The 26,928-nt window shown below is 41.6% G+C and overlaps 1 protein-coding gene across 2 annotated transcripts in view; it reads left to right on the forward strand.

Moving 5' to 3' along the window:
* The window catches only part of ACTN3 (actinin alpha 3), a 128,772-nt gene that overhangs the window by 79,854 nt on the left and 21,990 nt on the right, over window positions 1-26,928 (forward strand). For both annotated transcript variants that reach the window (XM_073605149.1, XM_073605150.1), the window contains exons 5-14: window positions 3,579-3,666; window positions 9,193-9,271; window positions 11,394-11,475; window positions 11,559-11,644; window positions 12,735-12,827; window positions 13,129-13,359; window positions 16,062-16,209; window positions 16,645-16,795; window positions 18,412-18,520; window positions 18,642-18,782. In XM_073605149.1, the coding sequence (XP_073461250.1) occupies window positions 3,579-3,666; window positions 9,193-9,271; window positions 11,394-11,475; window positions 11,559-11,644; window positions 12,735-12,827; window positions 13,129-13,359; window positions 16,062-16,209; window positions 16,645-16,795; window positions 18,412-18,520; window positions 18,642-18,782 (1,208 nt within the window). The remainder of the gene's footprint in view (window positions 1-3,578; window positions 3,667-9,192; window positions 9,272-11,393; window positions 11,476-11,558; window positions 11,645-12,734; window positions 12,828-13,128; window positions 13,360-16,061; window positions 16,210-16,644; window positions 16,796-18,411; window positions 18,521-18,641; window positions 18,783-26,928) is intronic.

A 26,928-nucleotide genomic window follows, 5' to 3' on the forward strand; every position in this document is an offset into this window, starting at 1 on the left:
CATGTGGGATGACTAGAAGGTTCTCGCATTTCCTGAATGGCTTGGTTATAGAGAGGTATTGCAGAATGTTGCCCTTGACATCTAGAGGATGAGGAACGCCCTGATCCATGATTAAAGCCGGGAGGTCAATCTCCTGGTTGAAGTGGAATGAAGAGGAGACTTTTGGGATGAATCTATCTGAAGGCTTCAGGGTTAGTCTGTCTGGGTAAACCATCAGATACGTTTTCCTTGATTAGCAAGGCTTGCATTTCTGAGACCCTCTTCGCCGTTGTGATGGCAATTAAAAAAGATACTTTTAGAGTCAGGTCCCAGAGGGAGATGTCTTCAAGAAGAAGGGAAGAATGGCTCTCCGGATAAGATCTCTAGGACAGTCGATAGATCCCATGTTAGTAATGAAGGCTTTCTAGGAGGCCTTAGCTTCAGGCAGGCTCTTTGAAATTGAACCACCAGAGGGTTAAGTGCCCACTTAACCCCTGTCAAAGCGGAGATGGCAGAAACTTGGACCTTTATGGTGCTGGACCTAAGGCCTTTGTCCAGACCTGACTGGAGGAACTCAAGCACTTGAACTGCTGATGGGGAAGAAGGGTCCCAACCTCGTTCCTGGGCAAAGGAAGAGAACTTTCCCCAGATTCTCCTGTAGGTGTTATTTGTGGAGAGTTTTCTAGCCTGGAGCAGAGTATCGACTACCTTTTGAGAGCAGCCCTGGACTAGGAGCCTAGACCTTTCAGTCTCCAGGCCGTTAGGTGTAATTTCTCCGGATTCAGATGGAGTAGCTGGCCTTGGATTAGTAGATCCGCTGTCACCGGGAGTGGAAGTGGATCCGTTGTGCTCAGCTATAAAACAAGGAGAAAGAGGTGCCTCTGGGTGCAGACGTTTAAAACAATTTATTAAAAAATTACAGCAACAGCTGGTAATGCACTCACATTTTGGAAGAAGATAGTAGGCAAAAAGAATGTCCCAAAGCAATCAAGGGGATCCGTGGGGTCATCTACTCTCGGCTGATGGATGGTAAAGGCTCTGGGCAGTCTATGGATGCTGGATGTTTTCCGGCCGAACAGCGGAGACAGGCTCCAGAGAGAGGCTTGGATTGCAGCCGATCAGGCGAAGGATGATGACGTCACTCGATATGCGACGCGTTTCCTAAGCTGGCTCGCCGTGAGTGGTATGACGGCGGCGCTCCTTTGGTGGTGAACCAAGGCCTCCGTGGCCATAAGGGAATCACAGCCAGTACTAGAGCCGTTGAATGTTTGAGCCTCAGAAGGAACTTGGCTATCAGCGGAGTTGGTGGGAAAATTAGCCTAGGCGAAAGTTCCAGGGGTGCTGGAGACAATCCGTTCCCTCCGCTGAGGGGAAGGGGTTCCTGGACAGAAACCTCTGACATTTCCTGTTCTCTGGCGTTGCTGCGAGGTCTATGTCTGGATGACCCCATGTCTGGCATATGAGGGCAAATGCTTGTGGGTTTAGACACCACTCGTTGTTGGAAACGAATGTTCTGCTGAGAGAATCTGCCAGAAGGTTCTGAACACCCGGAATATAGGCCACCCTCAGATCCTGCAAGTTCAGTTGGGCCCATCCCATCACCGGACCAACCTCCCGCATCATGGAGATGCTTTTGGTACCCCCCTGCCTGTTGATGTAGGCTACAGCCACTCGGTTGTCCATTTGAATGAGGACCTGCTTCCCTCTCAGAAGTGAGCTGAATGCCAAGAGGGCTTGGAAGGCTGCCTTCATCTCTAGAACGTTTGATACTACCTCCTTGGTTTTGAAGTGCTAGCGGCCCTGAGCTGCATAATGTAGGTAATGTGCCCCCCATCCCTCCAGACTGGCGTCTGAAGTTACCACCTGCTGGTGGAGGATGACTATCTGCTTGCATCTGCTGAGATTGTCGGGGTGAGTCCACCACCGTAGAGATAGCCTGGCTTCCTCTGAGATGCGAATCGATTGGGACATGGACCATCCGTCCCACTGGTGCAAGAAAGAGGCTTGCAGGGGTCTGGAATTCCATTGCGCCCATCTGACCATTGGAATGGTTGCTGATAGGGAACCCAGGAGGCTGAGGTATGCTCTGGCTGGTAGATATGGGGCCGGAATGGCATCCTTCACCTTCTGAACTAGTAGGGACAACTTCTCCCCTGGCAGTTCCACTGTGTTCGCTCGGGTGTCTAGTTTGGCTCCCAGGAAGACCATCCTTTGGGTAGGTTGGGTGTTGCTCTTTTGCCAGTTGATTATCCATCCCAGACTCATTAGGGTGGAAACTAGGACCTCGCGATGCTGCACAAGTGATTCCTGGTTGCTCGAGAGGAGGAGGATGTCATCCAGGTAATGGTGGACTCTTAGACCTTTCTCCCTCAAAAAGGCTATTGCTGGTAGTAAAACCTTCGTGAACGTTCTGGGGGCTGTTGAGATCCCGAAAGGAAGGCTTTGATACTGGAAGTGCCCCTGACCCACCGAGAATCGCAGGAATTTCTGGAATGCCACGTGGATTGGAATGTGCAGGTAGGCGTCCTGGAGATCTATGGAGAGCATCCAGTCTCCCAGATTTATGGCCTGGAGGATAGACTGCAAGCTTTCCCTCCTGAATGACTCCACACTGATGGACTTGTTGAGGTTCTTTAGATCTAGAAATGGTCGAAAGTCCCCTGACTTCTTCTTGACGAGGAATAGTGGAGAATAGAATCCCCTGCCTCGTTCGGTCCTGACAGGTGAGGAAAAATAAGAGAATACTGGGACGGGTGTCTACTCACTAATTTATAGCTATGTGGTCCTATCAGGTTGTGGGGGGCGGAGTCACAACCCAACGTGTATGCTGCCATGATGCGACAGGAAAAGCTAGTGCATGGTAGACAGTCAGATTCTAATTTCAGCTTGTTCAATGAAGCTTTCACAAAAAAAGCTGGAAGCTGATTGTTTTCTGTGCAGATCTGCACTACATTTGGAATGCTCCAGTTTTAGTAAATTAGCCCCACTGTGTATGATAGACAGTAATTTCTGTTTAACTCCACACGAATGGTAGCCGTACACCTGTCGAAAAATCATTTGAACGAGTTTTTGAAAAACAAACACATGGTCGTGAGAGCAAACGATTTTGCCATAATGTAATCAATGAATTTTCATCGATAAACCATTCAACAGACAGAAATGAATTTGTTTTTTTGTTCGTTTTGTCACATATGCCTAGTGCAAACTGTTTGGGCAAGAAACACATTACCCTTTCAATTTATTGTCTGTTCGGCCAAAGTTTTCCAAACTTTTCCTTCGATTTTTCGGCTCAAAAACATTACAACTGATTTTTAGTTTGTGCCCATTAACTGGACAATAAACAAACAAACTGTCCAAATGACAGATTTTCAAACGATTTTTCTTCTAGTGTATAGCCAACATAAGTTGAGTTTACATTTCCAGCTCAGTTTGGCAATAACACAGCATAATTTTAATAAGTGAAATCACTATTTAGGCTTTTATACATTCACACACATTAAATGTTTTGACATCATGTTCTGCCCAAACTGAGATGGGTGAAGTGTTCTATTAATCTGTATATTATAGTGTTTAGTATTTAAACAATGTTCTTCTATCAGAGACATCTGCCAAAGAAGGCTTGCTGCTGTGGTGTCAGAGGAAGACTGCCCCCTACAGAAATGTTAATGTACAGAATTTCCATATCAGGTAATAGTAGCAGCAGGAATATCATCCTTCATTAGTCCTTTATATTGAGATTGAGGGTTTTGTTTTTTGCTAGAGAATTTGTGGGCACCAAATATACAGTTACCAACACGTTAAATCATCACAGAAAACAATATAGATTATTAAGCCTTATGAACATCGGCGCTTAGCAGCTCCTGTGTGCTGAGGCGTAAAATTCTTTCTAGCACTCAGAGAGCCTCATGTGATGCAAACAGCCACCAATACAAGTGAATGGCTGTACATGGTTATGCGCGATGTTCACCTGAGCACTGCCGTGTAAAGCCATTCACTTGTATGTAAGCATCTGTATGTAACACGTGAGTTTCCCTGCCCACCCCTTTCCTTTTCCTGGGCATCGTAAAATGCTAGGGATTTAATGCCTTAGCGCGCAGGAGCTGCGTTAGCTGCCATGAAAAAAAAAGGACATGCAGTCATTACTAAATACCGAGTACAACAGGGACTTACATTGGTGAGCCGTGAGAATCTTAAAATTTCCAGCCTATTCGAATAATGCATCTAGGACATACGAATATTAGCATGGAATGAGCCTATCTTGAGCTTAATCCAAACATTTGAGAATGTTGCCCAGACATTGAGGTGATTTACCTTTTTTGCTTAGCTTTTGTACTTTAGCTCCCTTTGAATACACATTTATATGCAAAGAACATTTAATATTGTCAATTATATTTTGATTTACAAGTTTATACGTTTTTAAACTCTTTTTTTCATCTGTTTTAACTGTCTATATATAGTCAATATTTCCAAATTAAACATTTAATACACAACCTAGGGAAGGTTTCCCGGAACAATATAAATTTGCTAAAGAAAAAGCACAGCAGAGCAGCTTGCTTTCTGGCAAAGGCTAAAGTCAATTTCAACAGAACTGAAAGTTAAATATGTCTAAAAGAGGACTACACTCCCATCTCCTGGCTAGATAGAAGACTGCATAATGTTCATTTGCAATATTTCATATTAACAACTGAAAATGTCAATAGAAACCATGTTAGAACAGACAGACTTTTTTAGGAGCCAAAATTAAAAATGAGTGCAGATTACATCTTAAAGTGATTGCAAAGGGTATTTATTATTTTTTCTTATAACAAACATGTTATACTTACCTTTTGTGTGCATTGGTTTTGCACAGGGCAGCCCGATCCCCCTCTTCTGGATTCCCCCCACTGGTGCTCCTCCTCCTGCCAAGTTCCCCCTCTAGCAAGTCACTTGCTAGGGGTGCAATTGTGCGGACTTGATCCTGAGCCACACTGTGTGTGTCTATAGAACCACACAGTGCAGCTCGGCCCTGCCCCCTGCTCCCTTGTCACTGATTTTCATTGACAGCAGCAGGGGCAAGGGCGCCACTGGTCTCACTGAGTCCAGTGAGGAGGGAGAGAGAGCAGCGCTGGGAGGGAGGGTTCTTAGGAGGGAGAGGGGGATTTTTTTCCCTTTAGAATAGATTTTTTTTTTTTAGTAAATTATACTTACCTAAGTGGATGGAGCATCAATCCAATGTTGCATCTGTCTCCAGCTGTTTCTAAGACCAACAACAGAGCGATCAAAGACCGCTGTTCACTCAGTTTTCGGGCTTCAGTGAGCAAAGAGTGATGATTGTCGGTCCCTGGCTCTACCCCGCCCCTTTCCCTAAGCTCACTGGAATGCCAGGCTGTGGAGGGGCAGGAGCGGCTGGCTCAGGGTCTCTGCGGCTCACTGAGAGGCTGAGCGAGCTGCTGGTCCAGGCATCTGGGTGAATCCTGACTTTAAAGTTAGGATCTTTCCACAGCATGGACATGCTGAACGATGTCAGCTGATAGCGGGCTATAGTTGGCTGTCGGCTAAAAATTGGTCACAAAAGTGCAGAACGAACTGCACTCCTCCCCAGGAGAAGTACAACCAAGCGGTATGCCGTCCCTTCAGAGCGCATGCATCAGTGACATCGCAGGCTGCTTTCCATGTGAATATCTCCTAAACACCACAAGTTTAGGAGATATTCACTGTACCTACAGGTAAGCGTTATTATATGCTTACTTGTAGGTACAAGTTCAAAAGCTGGGTTTACCACAGAAAAAAGACTGAGAAAAAAAAACCACCATATTGACCGGGTGCAAAGGGCACCATCTTGTGGTAGGCAGTGCACAATATTTTTTTTCCATCTCTTAACCTCCCTGGCGGTTTTCCCGAGTGTGGCTCGGGGTTAAAAATCAGGACCATTAGCGGTAACCCCGAGCCACACTCGGGATTACATCGCAGGATCCTGGTGTGGCTTTACTAACCTTGTCCCCGGGATCCTGCGATGTCCCCCGCAGTGTCCGTGGGCTCCGTCCTCCTCCGAAGCCTCTCCTTGCCAGGCTCCGTTCCCTGTGAGCGGCGCAACGCACGGGGGCGGAGCCTGGCGGCAAATTCAAAAAAATGTCAAAATCATAACACATACAGTACTGTAATCTTACAGATTACAGTACTGTATGAAATCATTTCACATCCCTTTTGTCCCCAGTGCTTTGGCCCATGCCCTGTATGCAGTTTTGTATGATATATACTGTTCTTTCTGCCTGGAAACTGGAGATTGTCCATAGCAACCAAAAAGTGTCCCTTTACGTCAAAAGTGGCTTTAGACCAGCTAGAAAACAGCGATAGTAAATTAGAACACAGAAGAATTGAGCGATAGTGAATTGTGGGGAAATTTATTTTATTACTATTTATTTTTATTTTTTTTAATTATTTATTTTTATTTATTATATTATAATTTATGTTTTTGTGTTTCAAACTTTATCATACCCGGGATATCTACTAGACTCTTGTTTGGACAGATTTAAGTGTGTTATTGTTAAGAATTACAGACCTACAATATAAAACGCCAAATTTCCATGCAAAATAATTGTACCGCTTTCAGCACCTAAAATCCGAAAAAATCATACCGCCAGGGAGGTTAAAACATTTCATAAAATTTCTTAGGACACAGTTTTTTAAGGTTTAAATAAATCACTGAATTTACTGCCTACCGCAATATGTTGCCCCTTGCTCAACTTGCATAGTAAGGTTAGCTAAAATCCAGTCTTGGGTCTCATTCATACATCCTACATGACCATGGTGCAGCAAGTATACTGCAAAGACCTGCACCTGGGTTCTCAGATGTTCCAATATCTGCTCAGCCTGTATACCTGAGTGATGGTCTGAAAAGAGCGAAGGCTGTCTGCTGCTGTAAACATGTATCCACATGTATTTGCACATCCAGTGGTTACCTGCAGGTAGGGATACATTTTTGCCCTTGGATAAAATCTCTCTGCATCCAGGGTCAGAAATTTGTCCCTAACAGTAGGTAACCACTGTGACCCACGGTTTGTTAGTGTGTCGCTCAGGCTAAATCGATGTGGGGAGTAATGTAGATGATACTGAATGTGCTGCAGCAGTGCCGGCAAGGGATGGAGTTCATCCCAGCTCCTGTAGTCACTGAAGAGAAGAGAGGAGAAAAAATCCCTGGTGCCGGACATCCACAGAGTCCTATGGTAATGTAGTAGTAATGGGAGAGACTACCTCAGCCCGGGTTCCCACCAGGCCACACCCCAATGTTTTTCTTTGTCCCTCGAAGCTTAAACATGGGGACCACTGGATGTGTAGATACATGTTAACAGCAGTGGCTCTTTTCAGCCCATCACTCAGGTGAACAGGCTGAGCGGCTGACAAAAATTGGAACATCTGGGATCCTGCCTGTAGGTATTCATGGTATATTTGCCATTCCATAGCCATTTTGAACATATGAATGAGATCTAAAGCCTGGCTTACACAGTAAGTTTTTTTTAGTTCAACCCAGTGGGCTAAACGAAAAAAAAAAAAAACTAGGGAGCTTAGGAGGAGCTTGCTGTACTAATGAGTACACTACCACACCACAACTGTGTGCATTGCATTCTATTCAGTTGATTGGGGGTATTTTTTGCTGCGCTGCATTGCAAAGCCTCATGGCCCCACTCTGCTGTCACATGTTTTTACTGTACCTCTCCCAACATAAAAGTGTAAATGATGTCTTTAAGTTTGAAACGCCTGAACCCTATCTACGGCCCTGCTTTACTTGTGTGTATATATATATATATATATATATATATATATATATATATATATATATATATATATTTATGTATATATATATATATTGTTCTAGTGTGGATATACACAATACTAAAATGTTGTTAGTTCTGTTTCAAACAAAACATGAAATAGGTTTATGGTTATGAGAACAGTCCAAACTGCAGTCATCTATTAAGACCTGACTTACAAACTGCCATAGTCATAATTATGTTGTACAAATGAATCTATCAGGGACAAAAAAAGCACATTATGAAATATTTTTGAATGATTTAGCACTTCTGACTGGCAAAAGTTTCCAAATGTACATGTAATAAAAACAAATTCCCAAACCATTATCAGGATGCACTACTGTTTGACACAATATTGTATTATTAGTTTCTAATGTTCAGTATCAAAGAAGGCTTTTCATTCTACTCCCTAATGTTATGTGACTTGTACTGCAGCAATGTCCAGTAAGCTTTTATGGAATCTGCTTACCAGGGAGAATTACAGAGTGCATCTGCTGGCATCAATCAGAGCCACATCTATTTTTACCATTCTGTGTAAGAAACTAACATGCATAGCCTTTACAGTATCTAAGAGTAAATGAAAAAACTGACCCTAATCTAGAATCTAATACATTATTTGTAGTTCAAAAATGTTTGTCAATGTAAAGACTTTTTTCCTAGTTGTATTAGTTTTTGTTTTTTTTAAATGTCTTTATTTATATACCGTATGTATTTTCATAAACACAACACAACACAAAAACAAAACACTCTGGCACTCTCCAGCAAAATATGTAAAGGTATGGCAAATTCGAGTAAATGTAAACAAGAAGGATTAAAGACCCTCCAGGCTCCCGCACATAGTTGTAATAGTTTACCTTCAATAACAGAAGCCTCTTTATTTGCAATCTAAAAAAAAAAAACAAAAAAAACTATGAAAAAAGATGTTATGCTGCTTAATCATTTAAAGTATATAATGTTCTGCAATATTACAGAAGTACTTTAGGGCCCATTCACACCTAGGCACGAAGAATTCAATAAAGTTGGTAAAGCACACATGTAGATGTGAATGAGGAATGGGTTTCCTTTGAAAACACTCTAAAACTCTTTCAAATACTAAAGTGACTGGTGCCCAATTTCTTCCACCTCAAAACAGAGTTGAGGATTCCACCTTGAGGTTTGAAATTTTAGCCCCCCCCCCCAAAAAAAAAAATACCCAGGGAATCAAACTAAGCCTCTAGTAAGATGGTTCTACACTAACATCAGCATGGACATGAAGGTCAAGTATAGTTAAATCATCCCTTTCACCAAAAAAATTAAATAAGGGATTTTATTTTTTAACAGTTCTGACAGTTTGCAAAGAAATGCCAATAATGCAGTCAGAAATGATGCTTTGCTATAAAATAATTCTTCCAATAATTTTTGCTTCTTCTTCCCTTGTCATGTAAAGCTGGAAGGATGGCCTTGCACTTTGTGCTCTTATCCATAGACACAGGCCTGACCTCATTGACTACTCCAAGCTCAGAAAGGTATACCTTTCACGTTCATTATCTTTTATATTGTCAGTGTAGGGTTTAAGTATTTGTTTATGCCATTCTTCCTTCATTATTATAAAGGAATCCATGGTTTGCTTTCTTTTCTATAAAATAAGATATTATATATTATATTGCTATTTATCAATTCTTAGATGTGGTGGCTGCATTTGTTTTATTTTTGGCTTTTTACCTTTATTTTTACCTGTAGACCCTGACAGTAAGGGTTCAAGTTACTAAGAGTTAAATAAGGCTGAAAAATTGCGGTAAAATAACACATGCTGAAACAATTGTGCAAATGTTCGATTCACTAAAAATAATTTATCGCATTGAGCTGGTTGCTCAAGGAGTGGGCCAGGAAGCCAGCCGCTGCGTCCTTAACAACATATGACTCATCAGCTGTCAGCGGGTTGCCCGCTGACAGCTGATTGTAAAGATAACATACCAGCAAATAAAAATTATGAAAAAAAAAACCAGTGTGGGATCCCCCCAATGGATACCAGACCCTTCAGGTCGCTGTTTTTTTAAAATTTTGGCATGCGGCCCCCCATACCAGACCCTTATCTGAGCATGCAGCCCGGCAGGTCAGAAAAGGGAGGGGATGACCAATCGCCCCCCCCCCCTGAACCATACCAGGCCACATGCCCTCAAAATGGGGAACAAGAACTTCTTTCACATAACCCTGGGCTGTGGTTGAGGGGGTCTGTGGGTGGGGGGCTTATCAGAATTTAGAAGCCCCCTTTAACAAGGGGGCCCCCAGATCTCGGGTTCCCCTATGTGAGGAATATGCGAAGAACCTGCTGACAGCTGATGAGTCATCCGTTGTTAAAGATGCTGTGGCCTGAACAACCAGCTATTGGGGAGATCCCCACTCTGTTTCTGACAAATACTGCATGTGATACTGCCAGCAAAACCCTGGTGATAAATATTGCATGTTTTTACTGTCTGTTCCGTTTGCGAATTTTTTTTTGGGCGATATTTACTGCCACATTTTTCATTTTACGGTAAATACTAGTTATTTTTATTGAATTTAACTTTTTTTTACCGCATGCAATAATGTATGCAAATGAGTCACGTGACTGTGTTATTGCATGTGGTAAATGTTAGTGAATTGGCCACTAAGTCACTGAGAGTGAGAGCTGCTATGCTGAGAGCAGGTAGCATCATGTGGTGGCAACAGTGGGCTGGTTTAGCACACAGCAAGGTTTATAATCCTACTATCCAGTGCACAGTTTTTGTTGGTAATTTTGTTGGTAGTTTATGTTTGCTATACTAATATTACTCTTGACAACAGGAGTAGTGATCGTATACAGTGCAAACACTGTCTGTAGCCATACAGCTACATCACCTGTGATTGTCATCATCATAATGATCCCACAGTACAAGCTGTATACATACAGTACATTAAGACACAGACCGCAGACAGTGATTGCACTGCACACTGATCAGCCATAATATTATGACCACTGATAGGTAAATATTGAAAAAAATATTGATTATCTCATTGCAATGGCATCTGAAAGTGAGTGTGATACATTAGGCAGCAAATGAACAGAAGTTGATGTGTTGATAGCAGAAAAAATGGATAAGCGTAAGGATTTGAGCAACTTGTTCAAGGGTTAAACTGTAATGGCTAGACAACTGGGTGAGAGGAACTCCAAAACTGCAGCTCTTGTGGTATGTTCCCAGTTTGCAGTGGCCAGCAGCAGGGTCATAGGTGACCAAGGCTCACTGATGCATGTGGGGAGTGACCCTTTTAACCCTTACCCCCCTTAACTCTTCATAAAAAGGGGGGAGTGCACTCTTATCAGTTAGAATTGTTTTTAACTCTCTAGATAGACTAAATAGTCTATCTAGAGAGTTAAAAACAATTTTAACTGATAAGAATGCACCACATGCAAAGAAAACAGGAAATTATCAACTTTTAAGGGAGAAAAACAAGAACATTTGATTGTCAGGGTTTAGATTTACAACTATTTTGTTACAGTCCTCTAAATATTACATTCTGGAAAGTCTATACAATATTTAAAACTATTTTTTTAATGAAATATAAGGTAAACCTAGGTTACACTAAACACTATTTATCTGTCTAAAATAATGTTTTAATCAATTTCTACAGGATGACCCCATTGGTAACCTCAACACAGCCTTTGATGTAGCAGAAAAGTTTCTGGATATCCCTAAGATGTTGGACGCAGAAGGTATGTAAGCAGAGCAAAGACATGAAATAAAGCTAGTAACATTATTAGTGAATGTCTATTACAGTTTGTTTATCTCTCTGCAGATATTGTAAACACACCCAAGCCAGATGAAAAGGCGATTATGACTTATGTGTCCTGCTTCTACCATGCCTTTGCTGGAGCTGAGCAGGTAACAAATACAAATCTTCATTCTTCTGAACACTAGGCAGAGGAACAAAATACCCAAACACCAAGACAGAGTGACTCACTGTAAGAGTAGAGATTTTTAAAGACTTGGGACAGGAACAGGATCCATCAGTACCATATCTCCATGAAATTAATTAGTTATTTGATAAAAATTAAAACAAATGATATAAGTGTGCTATATTCTACAGCCTCCCATAGAGACCACCAAGTCATTCACAACAGTTCTTTCCCCATAAAGCCTTACATTTCCATTATACTACTGCAAACACACTCTCACTCCACTCTGCGGTGAATTTGCAAGCACTGAATGTAACCCACACAAAAATACGGATAACATACATACTTTGTAAGGTAGTATCCAGGAGGGACCTACCAGAGGTTTGAAGTCTACAAGTCTACAAGGAAATTGTGCTAACCTCTGTAACATTATATTACATTTCTCTGATGTTTCTCAAATATAGACACTCAACGCTGAAAAATATACATACTTTGTGCCCAATGAGATATTAAAACATAACATTTAAAGTACAAATGATATATAAGCAAAGCTACTTTATATACAGTCAGGTCCATAAATATTGGGACATCAACACAATTCTAATCTTTTTGGCTCTACCCTCAAATTAAAGCAGAAAGTCTACAGTTAAAGCACATCTTGTTAGTTTCATTTCAAATCCACTGTGGTGGTGTATAGAGCCAAAAAGATTATAATTGTGTCGATGTCCCAATATTTATGGACCTGACTGTAGCTGTAAACTCAAAACAATACTGCATCTTGGCATATGAACCAGTGGTTTTGGTAAGCAGCATAGCTTGTCAATAAATGACTGATTTCCAAAAGATGGGCAGCTTAAAATTATTAAATGAAAATGTATTTTGAAGGGCAGACAATCAGAGAAATTGCTTGCTGTTTTCAAACACTTTCTCAAAAGTAAAACCATAAGTAGGCAATATTAAGAAATTAATGCAGATAAGTCAAAGGTCAGAGCACACTTTTTCCTTGCATGTTTTTTGTTGCTATTGGTTGTGAAGCATAGTGCAAAGCTCCACTGAAATATAAACTGTTTATATAGGCTGAGACTGCAGCAAACAGGATCTGCAAAGTCCTTGCTGTGAACCAGGAGAATGAGAAGTTGATGGAAGAATATGAGAAATTAGCAAGTGAGGTTAGTATGTAATCATGCACAAATTCAATGTGATATAGCCTATAATTACCTTTAGTTTACCTATCTAACCTATCCTTTATTTAGATGGATACCTTAAATGGACTTAATATGAAATTAACACTAAAATACAGTTTAATAATATGCAATATGTACTTTGTTTTGCCAAAATTGCCAATGATTGTTTTTTTAGGGTGGTGATCCACAAGCATTTACCACCTCTTACAAGTTTTAAAATATTAGTTCTTGCAGACTGGTATATTGCTTATACAGTGCTGAAGAAACTGCCCTTACATTTTCACAGCTTCTGGAATGGATCCGCCGCACTATTCCCTGGCTGGAAAATAAAACCCCTGAAAAAGCTATGAGTGCCATGCAGAAAAAACTGGAGGACTTCAGGGACTACAGAAGGGTACACAAGCCACCCCGCGTTCAGGAGAAGTGCCAGCTGGAGATCAACTTCAACACTCTGCAAACCAAACTGAGGCTAAGCAACCGCCCTGCATTCATGCCATCTGAGGGCAAGATGGTGTCCGTAAGTATTAACAAAAGCAGTAATGCTACAAACTATACGCATAACTTCTTCATTCAAACTGCTGAGCTTAGAGACTATAGAGAAGACTTTAGAAAGAACTATTTGTACTTTGCCAATACCCAGAGCAGGGGTGTCAAACTCAATTCATTGCGGGCTGCATCAGCATTATGGTTGCTCTTAAAGGGCCAGTTGTGTCTGCAAGACTGGAAGTCCAGAGCCCCTCGCTCCTCCTTACATGAGATGTCAAGTGCCCCCCCACCAACAGAAGTTAAGAGTCTTCCACCCTCCTTTACATTACAGTGCACCCCTTTTACCTTATGCTGCTGCCAAGAAGAAGCTGGGGGCAGAGCTGAATAACAGAAAGTGCAAGGTCTGGAGGAGGACCAGAGGAGGGCTGGAGACAGCTATTGGAGACTGCTAAATGCTGAGAAAAGGGGAGGTAAAGACAAGGTGAGGGGGGGCAGAAAGGAACCTCTCTGTGGCTGCATAGAAAAGCGCAGGATCTGGTGGAGGAGTTCTGTCCTCCTCTCTGCTGATGACTGCAAGGTGGGATGGAGATGAGGGGGGTGCCACAATTACAGAAGAGGTGCAAGGGGCCACATTAAATGGAAACATTTACTGTATGTTACATGCAAGAGCTGCGTTCTCAGTTTGCAGTGTGCATAGAACATCAAAATAATACATAGACGTGTAGCACTTTTCTCAATTTTTGTAGCTACCAGAGCTAGTGTGGTTGACAGTGCTTCAATACCAACTATCTAACTATCCAACCATGTTGCTCTGTAGTGACAAATATCTAACTGACAGAGTTTGTCTCTGCACCATGTGCTTCACCAGCTCCTTCTGAACAAAATTAGGGGAAGGAGGGGGTGTCAGAGCATCTGCCTGGAAAACATCCACAGTCCTGCTCACAGCAGAGGAAGCATCAATAAATGAACTCTGTCTGAGCTTCACAATAGCAAAAAAAAGTCAATAGGCATGTACAAGGAGGGGAGCGTGTCGCCACTCACTCCAGTTTCCCAGTGGAAGCCAGCCGCCATGTCCTAATTTGCATATCATATTGCAATATAGAGCTGTTCATGCTGATTTTATTAACATTATCTATTTTGCAAAGCACTGTGAGCAGCTTTTTGTATTCTTCTGCTACACTGAGTATTATAAATAAAGACAGTTTGTCTGACCGGTGCTCTCACTGAAAAAGGGGGTGGTAAAAACTGAGCTCTGCTTGAGCTCAAACAGATGAATGCCAACAAATCAGGCTTCTGACAGGGGAGGGACTGACAGGTAGCAATTGGGGAAGTAAAGAAGGGATTTTCTACACAATAATTCCGAGTTTCTGAGGAGAAGCAAAGAGAAGTAATAATACCCTAATCTATAGACCAGCATATTATTTTTCAGAGCTTTTGAGATGTCTCATCTCATTGCTCATTAAGGTGTGACATGTGCATTCAAAACAAACAAATAAAGAGCACCAAAAGACTTGTACAATATGGGGGTTAGTTACGAAAGGCAAATCAATTGTGCACTACAAGTTCATTTCATTTCAGATCTACCCCTTAGATTTAGAGCGACTGCACTTGCAGTGCACTTGGAAGTGCGGTCGCTCTAAATCTAAGGGGTAGATCTGAAATGAGTGGAAGCTCTGCTGATTTTATCATCCAATCATGTGCAAGCTAAAATGCTTTTTTAAATTTTCCTTGCATGTCCCCCTCGGATCTACAACGACTTTATTTCCAAGGTCACTTTCAGTGCACTTTCAAGAGTACTTGCAGTGCACTTGTAGTGCAAAGTGGATTTGCCTTTAGTAAATAACCCCCTATGTTATTAAAACACATAAATCAGCATATGTTTAGGTATTTATCACTGAAACCTTCATTTACATGCAACAATGTATATAAAAGGTAGCAAAAATGTCCTGCAGTACATTTCTGGGAAGCCTAAATCTTATTCTTAAATAGTTTCTGTAGCCATAGCCAAAATGCATGCTAATGGCTGCATTTCTAGCTTTATAGGGCGTACACACGGTCGGACTTTGTTCGGACATTCCGACAACAAAATCCATGGATTTTTTCCGACGGATGTTGGCTCAAACTTGTCTTGCATACACACGGTCACACAAAGTTGTCGGAAAATCCGATCGTTCTGAACGCGGTGACGTAAAACACATACGTCGGGACTATAAACGGGTCAGTGGCCAATAGCTTTCATCTCTTTATTTATTCTGAGCATGCGTGGCACTTTGTCCGTCGGATTTGTGTACACACGATCGGAATTTCCGACAACGGATTTTGTTGTTGGAAAATTTTATCTCCTGCTCTCCAACTTTGTGTGTCGGAAAATCCGATGGAAAATGTCCGATGGAGCCCACACACGGTCGGAATTTCCGACAACACGCTCCGATCGGACATTTTCCATCGGAAAATCCGACCGTGTGTACGGGGCATTACAGTTTCTAAGTTGCAGGATAATCCTGATACATAACTTACTTTAAAAATATTTGCTTTGTACTTTATTTCTATATGAGATGTAGAAACCCAACAAATGCCAAAGTAAGCACCTGGAGAAAAATAAAAAGTAGCCAATTTCGGGCGGAGGTTCTAAAAATGGACTCTGACCACCCTGACTCTGAAAACAAGGAATGTATTTAATGTGATGTATTTGTTTCATTTACTTTTAGTTCTCACTAAGTTGTTTTGCCATAGGATATTGCCAATGCTTGGAAAGGTTTGGAGCAAGTGGAAAAGGGTTATGAAGAGTGGCTTTTACTGGAAATAAGGAGACTGGAAAGATTGGAACATCTGGCAGAGAAGTTTAAGCAGAAGGCTTCTCTCCATGAGTCCTGGACCAGAGGTAGGGGAAGAGCGTTCATCTAACAATAGCTATTTAATCAAATGGATATCATGATGCTATATCCAACTACAATGTTCAACTTTAACATCACTGATACTGAGGTTTCACTGCTCTTGAGCAGAAACATTGCAACTTCCTGAAGAAGCAAGAAACCACGTTTATGGCAACTATTCAACCAGAAAAAGGACATAACGAAGGATATTACATTCCCATCTGAATGCAGTTTCATGCTTTTATTTTTTTTGTGGACAATAAAAAAGATTAAAGGCCAAGTTCTTTAAATCTGGATAATTCTTTGAAGGTTATCTAAATCCAAAAACAAAAATGTAGTGTATTGCAATTTAGCAATCCTTAGGTTTGATGGATTTAATAAAAAAAAAAAAAAAGCCTAGTAGATTTTTGTCCACTAATCTCTGTGCCTTGTGCACTATACAGGAAAGGAGGAACTGCTGTCCCAGAGAGATTATGAATCAGCTTCTCTAATGGAGATCCGTGCCTTAGTACGCAAACACGAAGCATTTGAGAGTGACCTTGCTGCCCACCAGGACCGTGTAGAGCAGATCGCTGCTATTGCCCAGGAACTGAAGTGAGTATATGATGCATCTTTTTACAGGATGTCTCCAACTTACAAGCTAAACTTAATGAACTATTTATCTGGGCAACTATGTGGCAAATGAGGTTCAATGTTGATAAATGTAAATCTATGCACTTTTGGGCTAAAAACATGCATGCATCATAAATTCTAGGAAGAGAACAACTGGGGTTGAGAAGGATCTGGGTGTTATGATAGATTATAGACTTAATAATAGCATGCAATGATAAGCTGCAGTTTCTAAAGCTAGCAACACACTTTCTTGTATTAAAATATATATAAACTCCAAAGAGAGTGAGAAAGAGACATATTTTTGCCCCTGCCTAAATTATTGTTAATACCTCATCTGGAATATGCAGTTCAGTTTTGGGCATCTGTTCGCAAAAAGGATATCAGAGAACTGGATATAGTATAGAGAATGACAACTAACATGATAAGAGACATAAGGGAGCTCAGTTTGAGAAAAGATTAGCTGAACTCAATCTATGTTCTCTTGAAAAGAGGCAATTAAGAGGGATATGATCACCATCTACTGTATAAATAAATAAGTGGTCCATATAGTGAACTTGGCGTTGAGGTATTCACTTTCAGATCACTACAGATGACAAGGGGGCACTCTTTATGCCTGGAGGAAAATAGATTTAACCTCCACATACAGAAAGGCTCCTTCACAGTAAGAGCTCTGAAAATGTGGAATAGACACCTTCAAGAACTAACTCTTGACAGTTCAGTAGAATATATGATTGCCTCTTTAGGTTGCAGGAAGGAATTGTTTTCCTGCCGCTGGAGCAAATTGGATCCTGCTTTATTGGGTTTTTTTTGCCTTCCTCTGGAGCAACTGTGGGTATAGCTTTGTGTTTATGGAGGTTTTCTATTCGTTTTTAGTTTTTTTATATTAGTTCAACTGAACTAGTTTTCCTAAAACTTAGTGAATGCAGTGAAATTGCACTTTGCAAAGAATACCTTTCACATGATTGAATGATGGCGTCAACCAAGCGTCACTTATTCATTACTTTGCACAGTGCAACTTTCCCAGCAAGGTAGTGTAACTTACATTGCAAGGGGAACAGTTTATTTGCCTTTGGTAAACTAACTCATGTAACCCCAATATAGCAGGTCCATATGTTATATCTCTAATGACCAAAGTTTAGCAAGATTACCATCCCCCCTCACTCAGTGTAACTGTAGATTTCCCCAAGCTATCAGTGTATGACAATATTAATTCCCTTGTTCTTTCACTGTAACATTTATGCATTTTTTTTCCAAAAGAAAATTTGAAAAAAAACTGCTGTGTTTTAAACATGTTAGCTGCAGTTTGACTTTACGTTATTGCCTATTTAAAGTTCACCAAAAAACGACATGTCTATAAAAACTGACCTGTCCTACAATGCTGCTGATTGCACTGCAGAATAAAAAGCGTCACCCTGTTAAAGGTGGTATGAAATATACAGGATCTATTGTTTGCATCAACATAATAAATAAGAGTATGTTAAAGATGGGGCACCAAAAACGGCTATGATTATTCTGTTGACAAACTGCACAATATACGTCATTTGTGCTTTCGTTTATAATTCTAGTCACTCACTAAAACTGAACATTTTGCTCTACAGTGAACTTGACTATCATGATGCCGCCACTGTTAACAGCCGCTGTCAGGCAATCTGTGACCAGTGGGACACTCTGGGTACCCTCACACAAAAAAGAAGAGATGCTCTTGAGGTAAATAAAAATGACATCCAAATACCATAGTTACAAAACACGTTAAAATTATTATGTGTGCTACTGCAGATACAAAGTTTGGAAAAAGCAATACACTAGTATGTGTTTTTTTTTTTTTTAGCGCGTTGAGAAGCTCCTAGAAACCATTGATCAGCTCTACTTGGAGTTTGCTAAAAGAGCTGCTCCATTCAATAACTGGATGGATGGAGCAATAGAGGATCTGCAGGACATGTTTATTGTGCACAGCATTGAAGAGATCCAGGTACAAATCACTCCCGAATGTAAACAAATACAGTGACTATTACAATGGACTCCATGACATCATTCATTACCTAACTGAAAAAAAAAAACTATGAAAGAGTAAAATTCATTGTTCAAATACAGGATGGAATTCAGTGATCCAGAGCAGGGATTTTCCTGGAATTCTGGTTAACAAGTGAAAAGACATCACATAATTGCAAATAACAGCTCAAATGCAGTTTTTATACAGACCTTACAGACATGTATGTAGTAATTTGTGCATGGTAGAATTTTGGAAATATCACCAAAAAGATTATTCTCCTAATAGTTCATTCATTAATGCTTTTTTTAAATATTATTCATTATATACAGTGGGGCAAAAATGTATTTAGTCAGCCACCAATTGTGCAAGTTCTCCCACTTAAAAAGATGAGAGAGGCCTGTAATTGTCATCATAGGTATACCTCAACTATGAGAGACAAAATGTCGAAACAAATCCAGACAATCACATTGTCTGATTTTTGAAAGAATTTATTTGCAAATTATGGTGGAAAATAAGTATTTGGTCAATATCAAAAGTTCATCTCAATACTTTGTTATATATCCTTTGTTGGCAATGACAGAGGTCAAACGTTTTCTGTAAAGCTGCGTACACACGAGCGGACTTTTCGACCGGACTGGTCCGACGGACCGAGTCCGGCGGACAATTCGACCATGTATGGGCGGCTTTTTCGACCTGCAGCGGACTTTTTCGGTCGAAAATCTGACAGATTTTAGATTTGGAACATGCTTCAAATCTTTCCGACGGACTCGAGTCTGGTCGAAAAATCCGCTCGTCTGTATGCTAGTCCGACGGATAAAAAACTACGCTAGGGCAGCTATTGGCTACTGGCTATCACCTTCCTTATTTTAGTCCAGTCGTACATCATCACGTACGAATACGTCGGACTTTGGGGTGATCGTGTGTAGGCAAGTCCGGTCGTTAGAGAGTCCATCGAAAGTCCGCTGTAACTCTGTCGAAAGTCCGTCGGCAAGACCGTCGGACCTTTGTTGTCAAAAAGTCCGACCGTGTGTATGTGGCATAAGTCTTCACAAGGTTGTCACACACTGTTGCTGGCATGTTGGCCCATTCCACCATGCAGATCTCCTCTAGAGCAGTGATGTTTTGGGGTTGTCGCTGGGCAACATGGACTTTCATCTCCCTCCAAAGGTTTTCTATGGGGTTGAGATCTGGAGACTGGCTAGGCCGCTCCAGGACCTTGAAATGCTTCTTACGAAGCCACTCCTTCATTGCCTGGGCGATGTAACAAGTATTCGGCGCAAGTAATGACAGCTATATCCAGATAACAGTAATGTGCAAAGATGAGTTTTAAAAACATATGTATATATATATCTCATAAGTTTAGCATGAGAACTGAGTCCATAATGTAACACAGTAAGTGAAGGGGGCAGAAGTTATGTGTAGAGTCCACATTTAGGGCAGCCTTCCGGAGGGAGTGAAAGCCATTATCCCAAAGGTACTGCAAAAAACAAGGAGAAGGAGGCACCTCTGGGTGCAGATGTTTAAAACAATTTATTAAAACAAAGCAACAAGTGGTATAGCACTCACATTTACGTGGTCAATATTAGGCATAAAAGTGTCCCAGATCAATCCAGGGGGTTCGTGGAGTCATTTCATCTCTGCTGGTAGATGTAGGGGTCTGGGCAGTCTCAAGGCGCTGGATGTGCTCGGCCGAGCAGTAGAGACAGGCACCAGAGCGAGGCTTGAATGGCAGCCGATCCAGTCGAGGGATGATGACGTCACACGATATGCGACGCGTTTCCTAAGCTGGCACGCCGTGAATGGTGTGACGGCGGCGCTCCTTTGTCAAGCTGATTGGCTGGGAGCTAGACAGGATGTTTTTATGCAAGACAGTGATGGGGAGGAGAGCGGAAGAGGGGGTGGTGAGGAAGGGGGGAGTGACCAATGGTGTGGAAGTGTCAGCAATGTATGAAAACGGGAAGAGACACAGCATGAGGGGAATGGAACGGGGAACGATGCACAAAGGGGGGAAGAGAATAAGGGGAAGGAAGACAAAGTAATGAAAGTGATGTGGACAACATGTAAATGAATATAGAAGAAGATATAGAGAGAGAAAAGCAAAATAAAAGATAGAATGGCAAAGATAGAGGTGGAAGAGTCGACTGTAAAATAAACACGACTGAAGCAGCATGTGTATAAGATAATGAGAATAAGAGAAGGATGCACCATGATTGTATGTGTCTTGGTTAGACTAAGAAAAAAACATGGATAGACACATATATACACAGGCATGTGTATATGGAAACCATATAGCATGTGCTGCATGTCCGTTGGCGGGTCAAGTCAAATTAATATCTGGGTTATAGAGTAGAAGAAGAAAGTGACCAAATAAGAATGTATGGCATGTATAAATACGGGTGGGTGGTATATGCATATACTGATGCGTATCCACACAGATGATGCGGCAAAAGAGGGGAAGGGGGGGAAAGAAAGGGAAAGAAGGAGGTATATATGCCTACATATATATATATATATATATATATATATATATATATATATATATATATATATATATATATACACACATACTTCCACATGTATGTGTATGTATACGTGAGAGGGAGGGGAAAGGGAGGGCAAAGCCAGAAGAAGGGGGGGGGAGGAAGGGGGAGGGGGATAGGGAGAGGGGGGATAGGGAGAGGGGGGAGGGGAAAAAACAGGAGAGTAATAGGAGGTGAAGGAAGGGGAGGGGGGGGGGGGAAACAAGAACCACTGTGTCCATTTCTACACATAGAGTCCAAGTCAAAGTGAAGAGGAGGTGGCATGTCTACATATTATCAACATATATGTAGGACAATAAAAACACATGATAAAAAAATTAAATAAAAAGCCTCGTTTCACAATAAAACACAGAATGGAAGTCTCATGAATGGCAACTGATAAAGAATATTATGAGAACAGTAGTGATGATGTTAAAATCAATAGGATAGTGGGAATACATAGGAGGATGGAAAAACAAGAACCCTATTGGCTAATGTAATATAAATCTCACAAAATGGTGGAAGTTTCGATACATTCGTTTATTCCCCCGGGCGAGAGGACATCTAGACGATAGATCCAATAGGTCTCTCTCGCACATAATTTTTTGAACCTTTCGGCAGGGGAGAGAGACCTAGGGATCTGTTCAGTGACCCAAACTGATAGTCCAATGGTGGAGCCCTTGTGGGCTGTGGCGAAGTGTTTCGGTACACTGTGGGGGTCAGTGCCCCCCTCAATGTATCTCCTGTGTTCCCCAAATCGTTGTCTCAGGGGCCGGATGGTACGGCCAACATATATGAGACCACATGGGCAAATCAAGCCATACACAACATAATCGGATGAACAGTTATAGAAATCTTTGAGGGTGTATGTCTGGCCTTTGGTGGAAAAGGATTTTTGGCCGTGGTGGACAAAATGGCAAGTCTTGCACAATTTTTTTCGACATTGGAACATCCCTACTAGAGGGATGAGTGGGGTGATGGGTGGGAAAGCCGGGGTAGTCTTGAGTTTACTGGGGCAATTTTGTTTTTAAGGTTAGGGGCCCTACTATAGGTAACCTGAGGGTGCGTGGGGAGGATGGATCTGAGGTGGGGATCTTGTTGGAGAATATCCCAATGTTTTCGGAGAATCTTCTCCATCCTGTTGTGCTGAGAATGGAAGGTGGTGATGAACCTGATGGGGGAATGGGTGGGGGGTGTATTATTGCGTGTGGGTTTTACGTGAAGGTATAAGTTATAAGCAGTCTCCACTAAGTCTTCCGGATATCCTTTTTCAAAAAACTTCTTTTTGAGGTGAGTACTGGCATCAACATAGTCTGCTTTTCTGGTGCAATTCTGTCTCAATCTACAGAATTGACCTTTTGGGATATTTTTGATCCACGGCGGATAGTGGCAACTCTTAAAATGAAGGTATGAGTTGCCACTAGTGGGCTTGGTGTAGTTTTTGGCATATATTTCATGGTTGTCGTGTCTTAATTCCAGATCTAGAAAAGCTAGAGAGGTCTGGTTGCTGTCGTATGTAAAAGATAATCCGTACTTGTAGCTGTAAATAGAAGTCACCGTTAAAAGTGAAATAGTTGTGTGTGAGACAAAACCTGGTGGCTTCTATGATGAAGGTGGCCTGACGGGGATTGATAAGTGGATCTTGCGAGAGGAAGTACTCGAGGGCCATAATGCCAAAATCGTGGGGAATAGAGGTGTACAGGGAACTTACGTCTAAAGATAGCCAAGAGTACGTGGGTTCCCAACGGTATGGTGAAAGTTGTTCCATGAGGTGTGTCCCATCACGTATGTAAGACTGAAGTTGGTGTACCAGGGGTTGTAAGTATCTGTCAACATATAGGCTGAAGCCTGAAGTGATGCTGTCCATGGAGGCCACAGTTGGCCTGCCTGGGGGATTATGCTGGTTTTTGTGAATCTTCGGTAGGTGGTAAAAGTAAGGGATGGAATAGAATTGTTTACGGAAGAAGAGGCTTTCTGTCTTGGAAATGATATTATCACCAAGGGCTGTCGAGATAAGGAGTTCAGCTTCTGAAGTAAATTCATTGGTGGGATCTTTGGAGAGTTTTGTGTAGGTGGTGTGGTCTGACAGAAGCCTTTCAGCCTCAATGATGTAGTCGATTTTGTTTTGGAGTATAATACCACCTCCTTTATCAGCAGGCTTGATAATGAGGTCTTCTGCTAGAATGAATTGTTGTAAAGATCTGGTTTCAGATGATGAGAGGTTGTGGGATATGGAGGTGGATGTGGTGTTGCAAAGTTTGGTCATGTCAGAGAAGACCACTCTGTAAAAACTTTCTATGTAAGGCCCTTTGGAGTGTGTGGGGAAAAAGACGGATTTGGGCTTCAAATCAGAATGTATGATTGGTGGGGATGTGGAGAGATGTTGTGTGAGTAATCTAGACAAATCGTCTTCTGTACATGGGATGTCGTCTGTAGTGTATGTAATGTCCAAACAATCATAGTCGTTGATGTCAGGAGTGTTGTCGGGGTCTATAGGTGTAGGGTGAGACGAGGTGGTGTTAACCTGTGAGATGGGGATTTGTAGATCTTTTTTAGCTTTTTGGATATTAAAATGTCTCTGGAGGGTTAGGTTCCTAATATAACAATTTAGATCTTTAAAAAGTAGAAAAGGATTAGGCCTATTAATAGGAGCAAAATTTAAGCCACGGCTGAGAAGTGCCATGTCGGCAGAGGACAAGATATGGTTGGACAGATTGAAGATTTTTACCGTTTTTTTGGGTTCTGTGTGTAAGTTGGTTCGTCTAGTTCGTCCCCCTCGGTGACCTCTTCTGTGAGTTTTCTTTTTCTGGATGTGATTATCGGAGGGGGACTGGACACTAAAAAAGTATCCTGGGAAGAGGTCTGGGATAAGTCAACAGGGATATGACATCCTGTGGTGTGGGAAGAAGGGGCAGGTGGGTCGGTTTGGAGATTAACAATATCTCCTGTTAGAATATCTGAATGAGACTGTATATTATCTATTTGCGCAATAGGTGTATACGGAGAACCGGTGGTACCATTGGTGAGGCCAACATTGGTGGCCTGACTAGATGAGTCTGTGGGTGTGGGATTATGTCTATTGTAAAAGAGGGTTAGAGAAGTAATAAGTTCTCTATTTTTTTGTAAATACTTTCTTGGGTATTTTTTATTTAAATCCAGTTGTTTATTGCTTTTCTTCCATGTAGGAGTGGGGTGATGACTGACCGGGGGGTGTGGGCCAGGTGTATGGGAAGACGGTCGAGTTCTTGAGGGTATAGGGAGTGTTTTTGATCTCTGAGGTATACTGAGTTGTATATTCATAAGGGGAGGAGGGTAGGAAGTAGAAGCAGGGGGTGGTAAACTCATGAGAGGTGGGGGGCCTGAAGCAGAGGGAGACAGATGACAGGATGCTTTTTTTTAAAACTCATCTTTGCACATTACTGTTATCTGGATATAGCTGTCATTACTTGCGCCGAATACTTGTTACATTGTTGAATTTTGAAATGCCTACTCGTGCTGCATATTGATTGTTATCCTACGGATGTGCATATGTGTGTGTACGCATGATTCCACGCACACACACACATACACATACATACAGTTGTATTTGGCCAAAAACTTATCTGAGTCTCGCCCCTCCCCCCATCTTTTCCCATCCCAGTTTCCTTTTTCTCTTTTTTTCTAATTTTATCATCTTTTTTTTTTTACATTGTATACCATGGATCTTCCAGCTATCATAGATGACCATAGGTACAAGATTTTAGATAAAATTTTTTCTAGTTTGCTTCAGGTCACTTTTTCTAAGGAAGCCACACTTGCGGGTAAAACCAGATCGCACCTTTGCGGCAAGTTTAAACAACTCGAAAGATTAATACAATCCGCCAATCAACAATGGTGGGATCAATTCTTTCTGGAACAGTATACCCAAACTCGGATTTCACCCAGAGGCCTCAGAATTTTAAAAGAAAGTCCTGCCTTTTTAAGTACAGAACACGTTAAGGAATGGGCCAGTCTAGCCGAATTTTGTACGGCTAAATGGATGGGAATTCTCATATCCCATAGAAAAAACAGATTTGATAAATTGTATGATCAAATACTCTCCATCATAAACGATATAAAAACTACATCCACCATCATCCCTCATGTATGGTTGAATATTCTCCAGAGTAACACCAAAAGAGATGAGGATTCTCTTGTAAGCTCTAAAATGGGAAAATTCAGGAGGGATTTAGACGACTACAGCTCCGACAAAATTTTCACGTGGAACAAAAAACCCCACACTACTTTTTCCCATACATTACCTACTCAGGTTTTAGATAAAAAAGCATCCCGTCATCTGTCTCCCTCTGCTTCAGGCCCCCCACCTCTCATGAGTTTACCACCCCCTGCTTCTACTTCCTACCCTCCTCCCCTTATGAGTATACAACTCAGTATACCTCAGAGATCAAAAACACTCCCTATACCCTCAAGAACTCAACCGTCTTCCCATACACCTGGCCCACACCCCCCGGTCAGTCATCACCCCACTCCTACATGGAAGAAAAGCAATAAACAACTGGATTTAAATCAAAAATACCCAAGAAAGTATTTACAAAAAAATAGAGAACTTATTACTTCTCTAACCCTCTTTTACAATAGACATAATCCCACACCCACAGACTCATCTAGTCAGGCCACCAATGTTGGCCTCACCAATGGTACCACCGGTTCTCCGTATACACCTATTGCGCAAATAGATAATATACAGTCTCATTCAGATATTCTAACAGGAGATATTGTTAATCTCCAAACCGACCCACCTGCCCCTTCTTCCCACACCACAGGATGTCATATCCCTGTTGACTTATCCCAGACCTCTTCCCAGGATACTTTTTTAGTGTCCAGTCCCCCTCCGATAATCACATCCAGAAAAAGAAAACTCACAGAAGAGGTCGCCGAGGGGGACGAACTAGACGAACCAACTTACACACAGAACCCAAAAAAACGGTAAAAATCTTCAATCTGTCCAACCATATCTTGTCCTCTGCCGACAGGGCACTTCTCAGCCATGGCTTAAATTTTGCTCCTATTAATAGGCCTAATCCTTTTCTGCTTTTTAAAGATCTAAATTGTTATATTAGGAACCTAACCCTCCAGAGACATTTTAATATCCAAAAAGCTAAAAAAGATCTACAAATCCCCATCTCACAGGTTGACACCACCTCGTCTCACCCTACACCTATAGACCCCGACAACACTCCTGACATCAACGACTATGATTGTTTGGACATTACATACACTACAGACGACATCCCATGTACAGAAGACGATTTGTCTAGATTACTCACACAACATCTCTCCACATCCCCACCAATTATACATTCTGATTTGAAGCCCAAATCCGTCTTTTTCCCCACACACTCCAAAGGGCCTTACATAGAAAGTTTTTACAGAGTGGTCTTCTCTGACATGACCAAACTTTGCAACACCACATCCACCTCCATATCCCACAACCTCTCATCATCTGAAACCAGATCTTTACAACAATTCATTCTAGTAGAAGACCTCATTATCAAGCCTGCTGATAAAGGAGGTGGTATTATACTCCAAAACAAAATCGACTACATCATTGAGGCTGAAAGGCTTCT

This window comes from Aquarana catesbeiana, linkage group LG11 (genome assembly GCF_042186555.1).
Source record: "Aquarana catesbeiana isolate 2022-GZ linkage group LG11, ASM4218655v1, whole genome shotgun sequence".
Taxonomy (NCBI): Eukaryota; Metazoa; Chordata; class Amphibia; order Anura; family Ranidae; genus Aquarana; species Aquarana catesbeiana.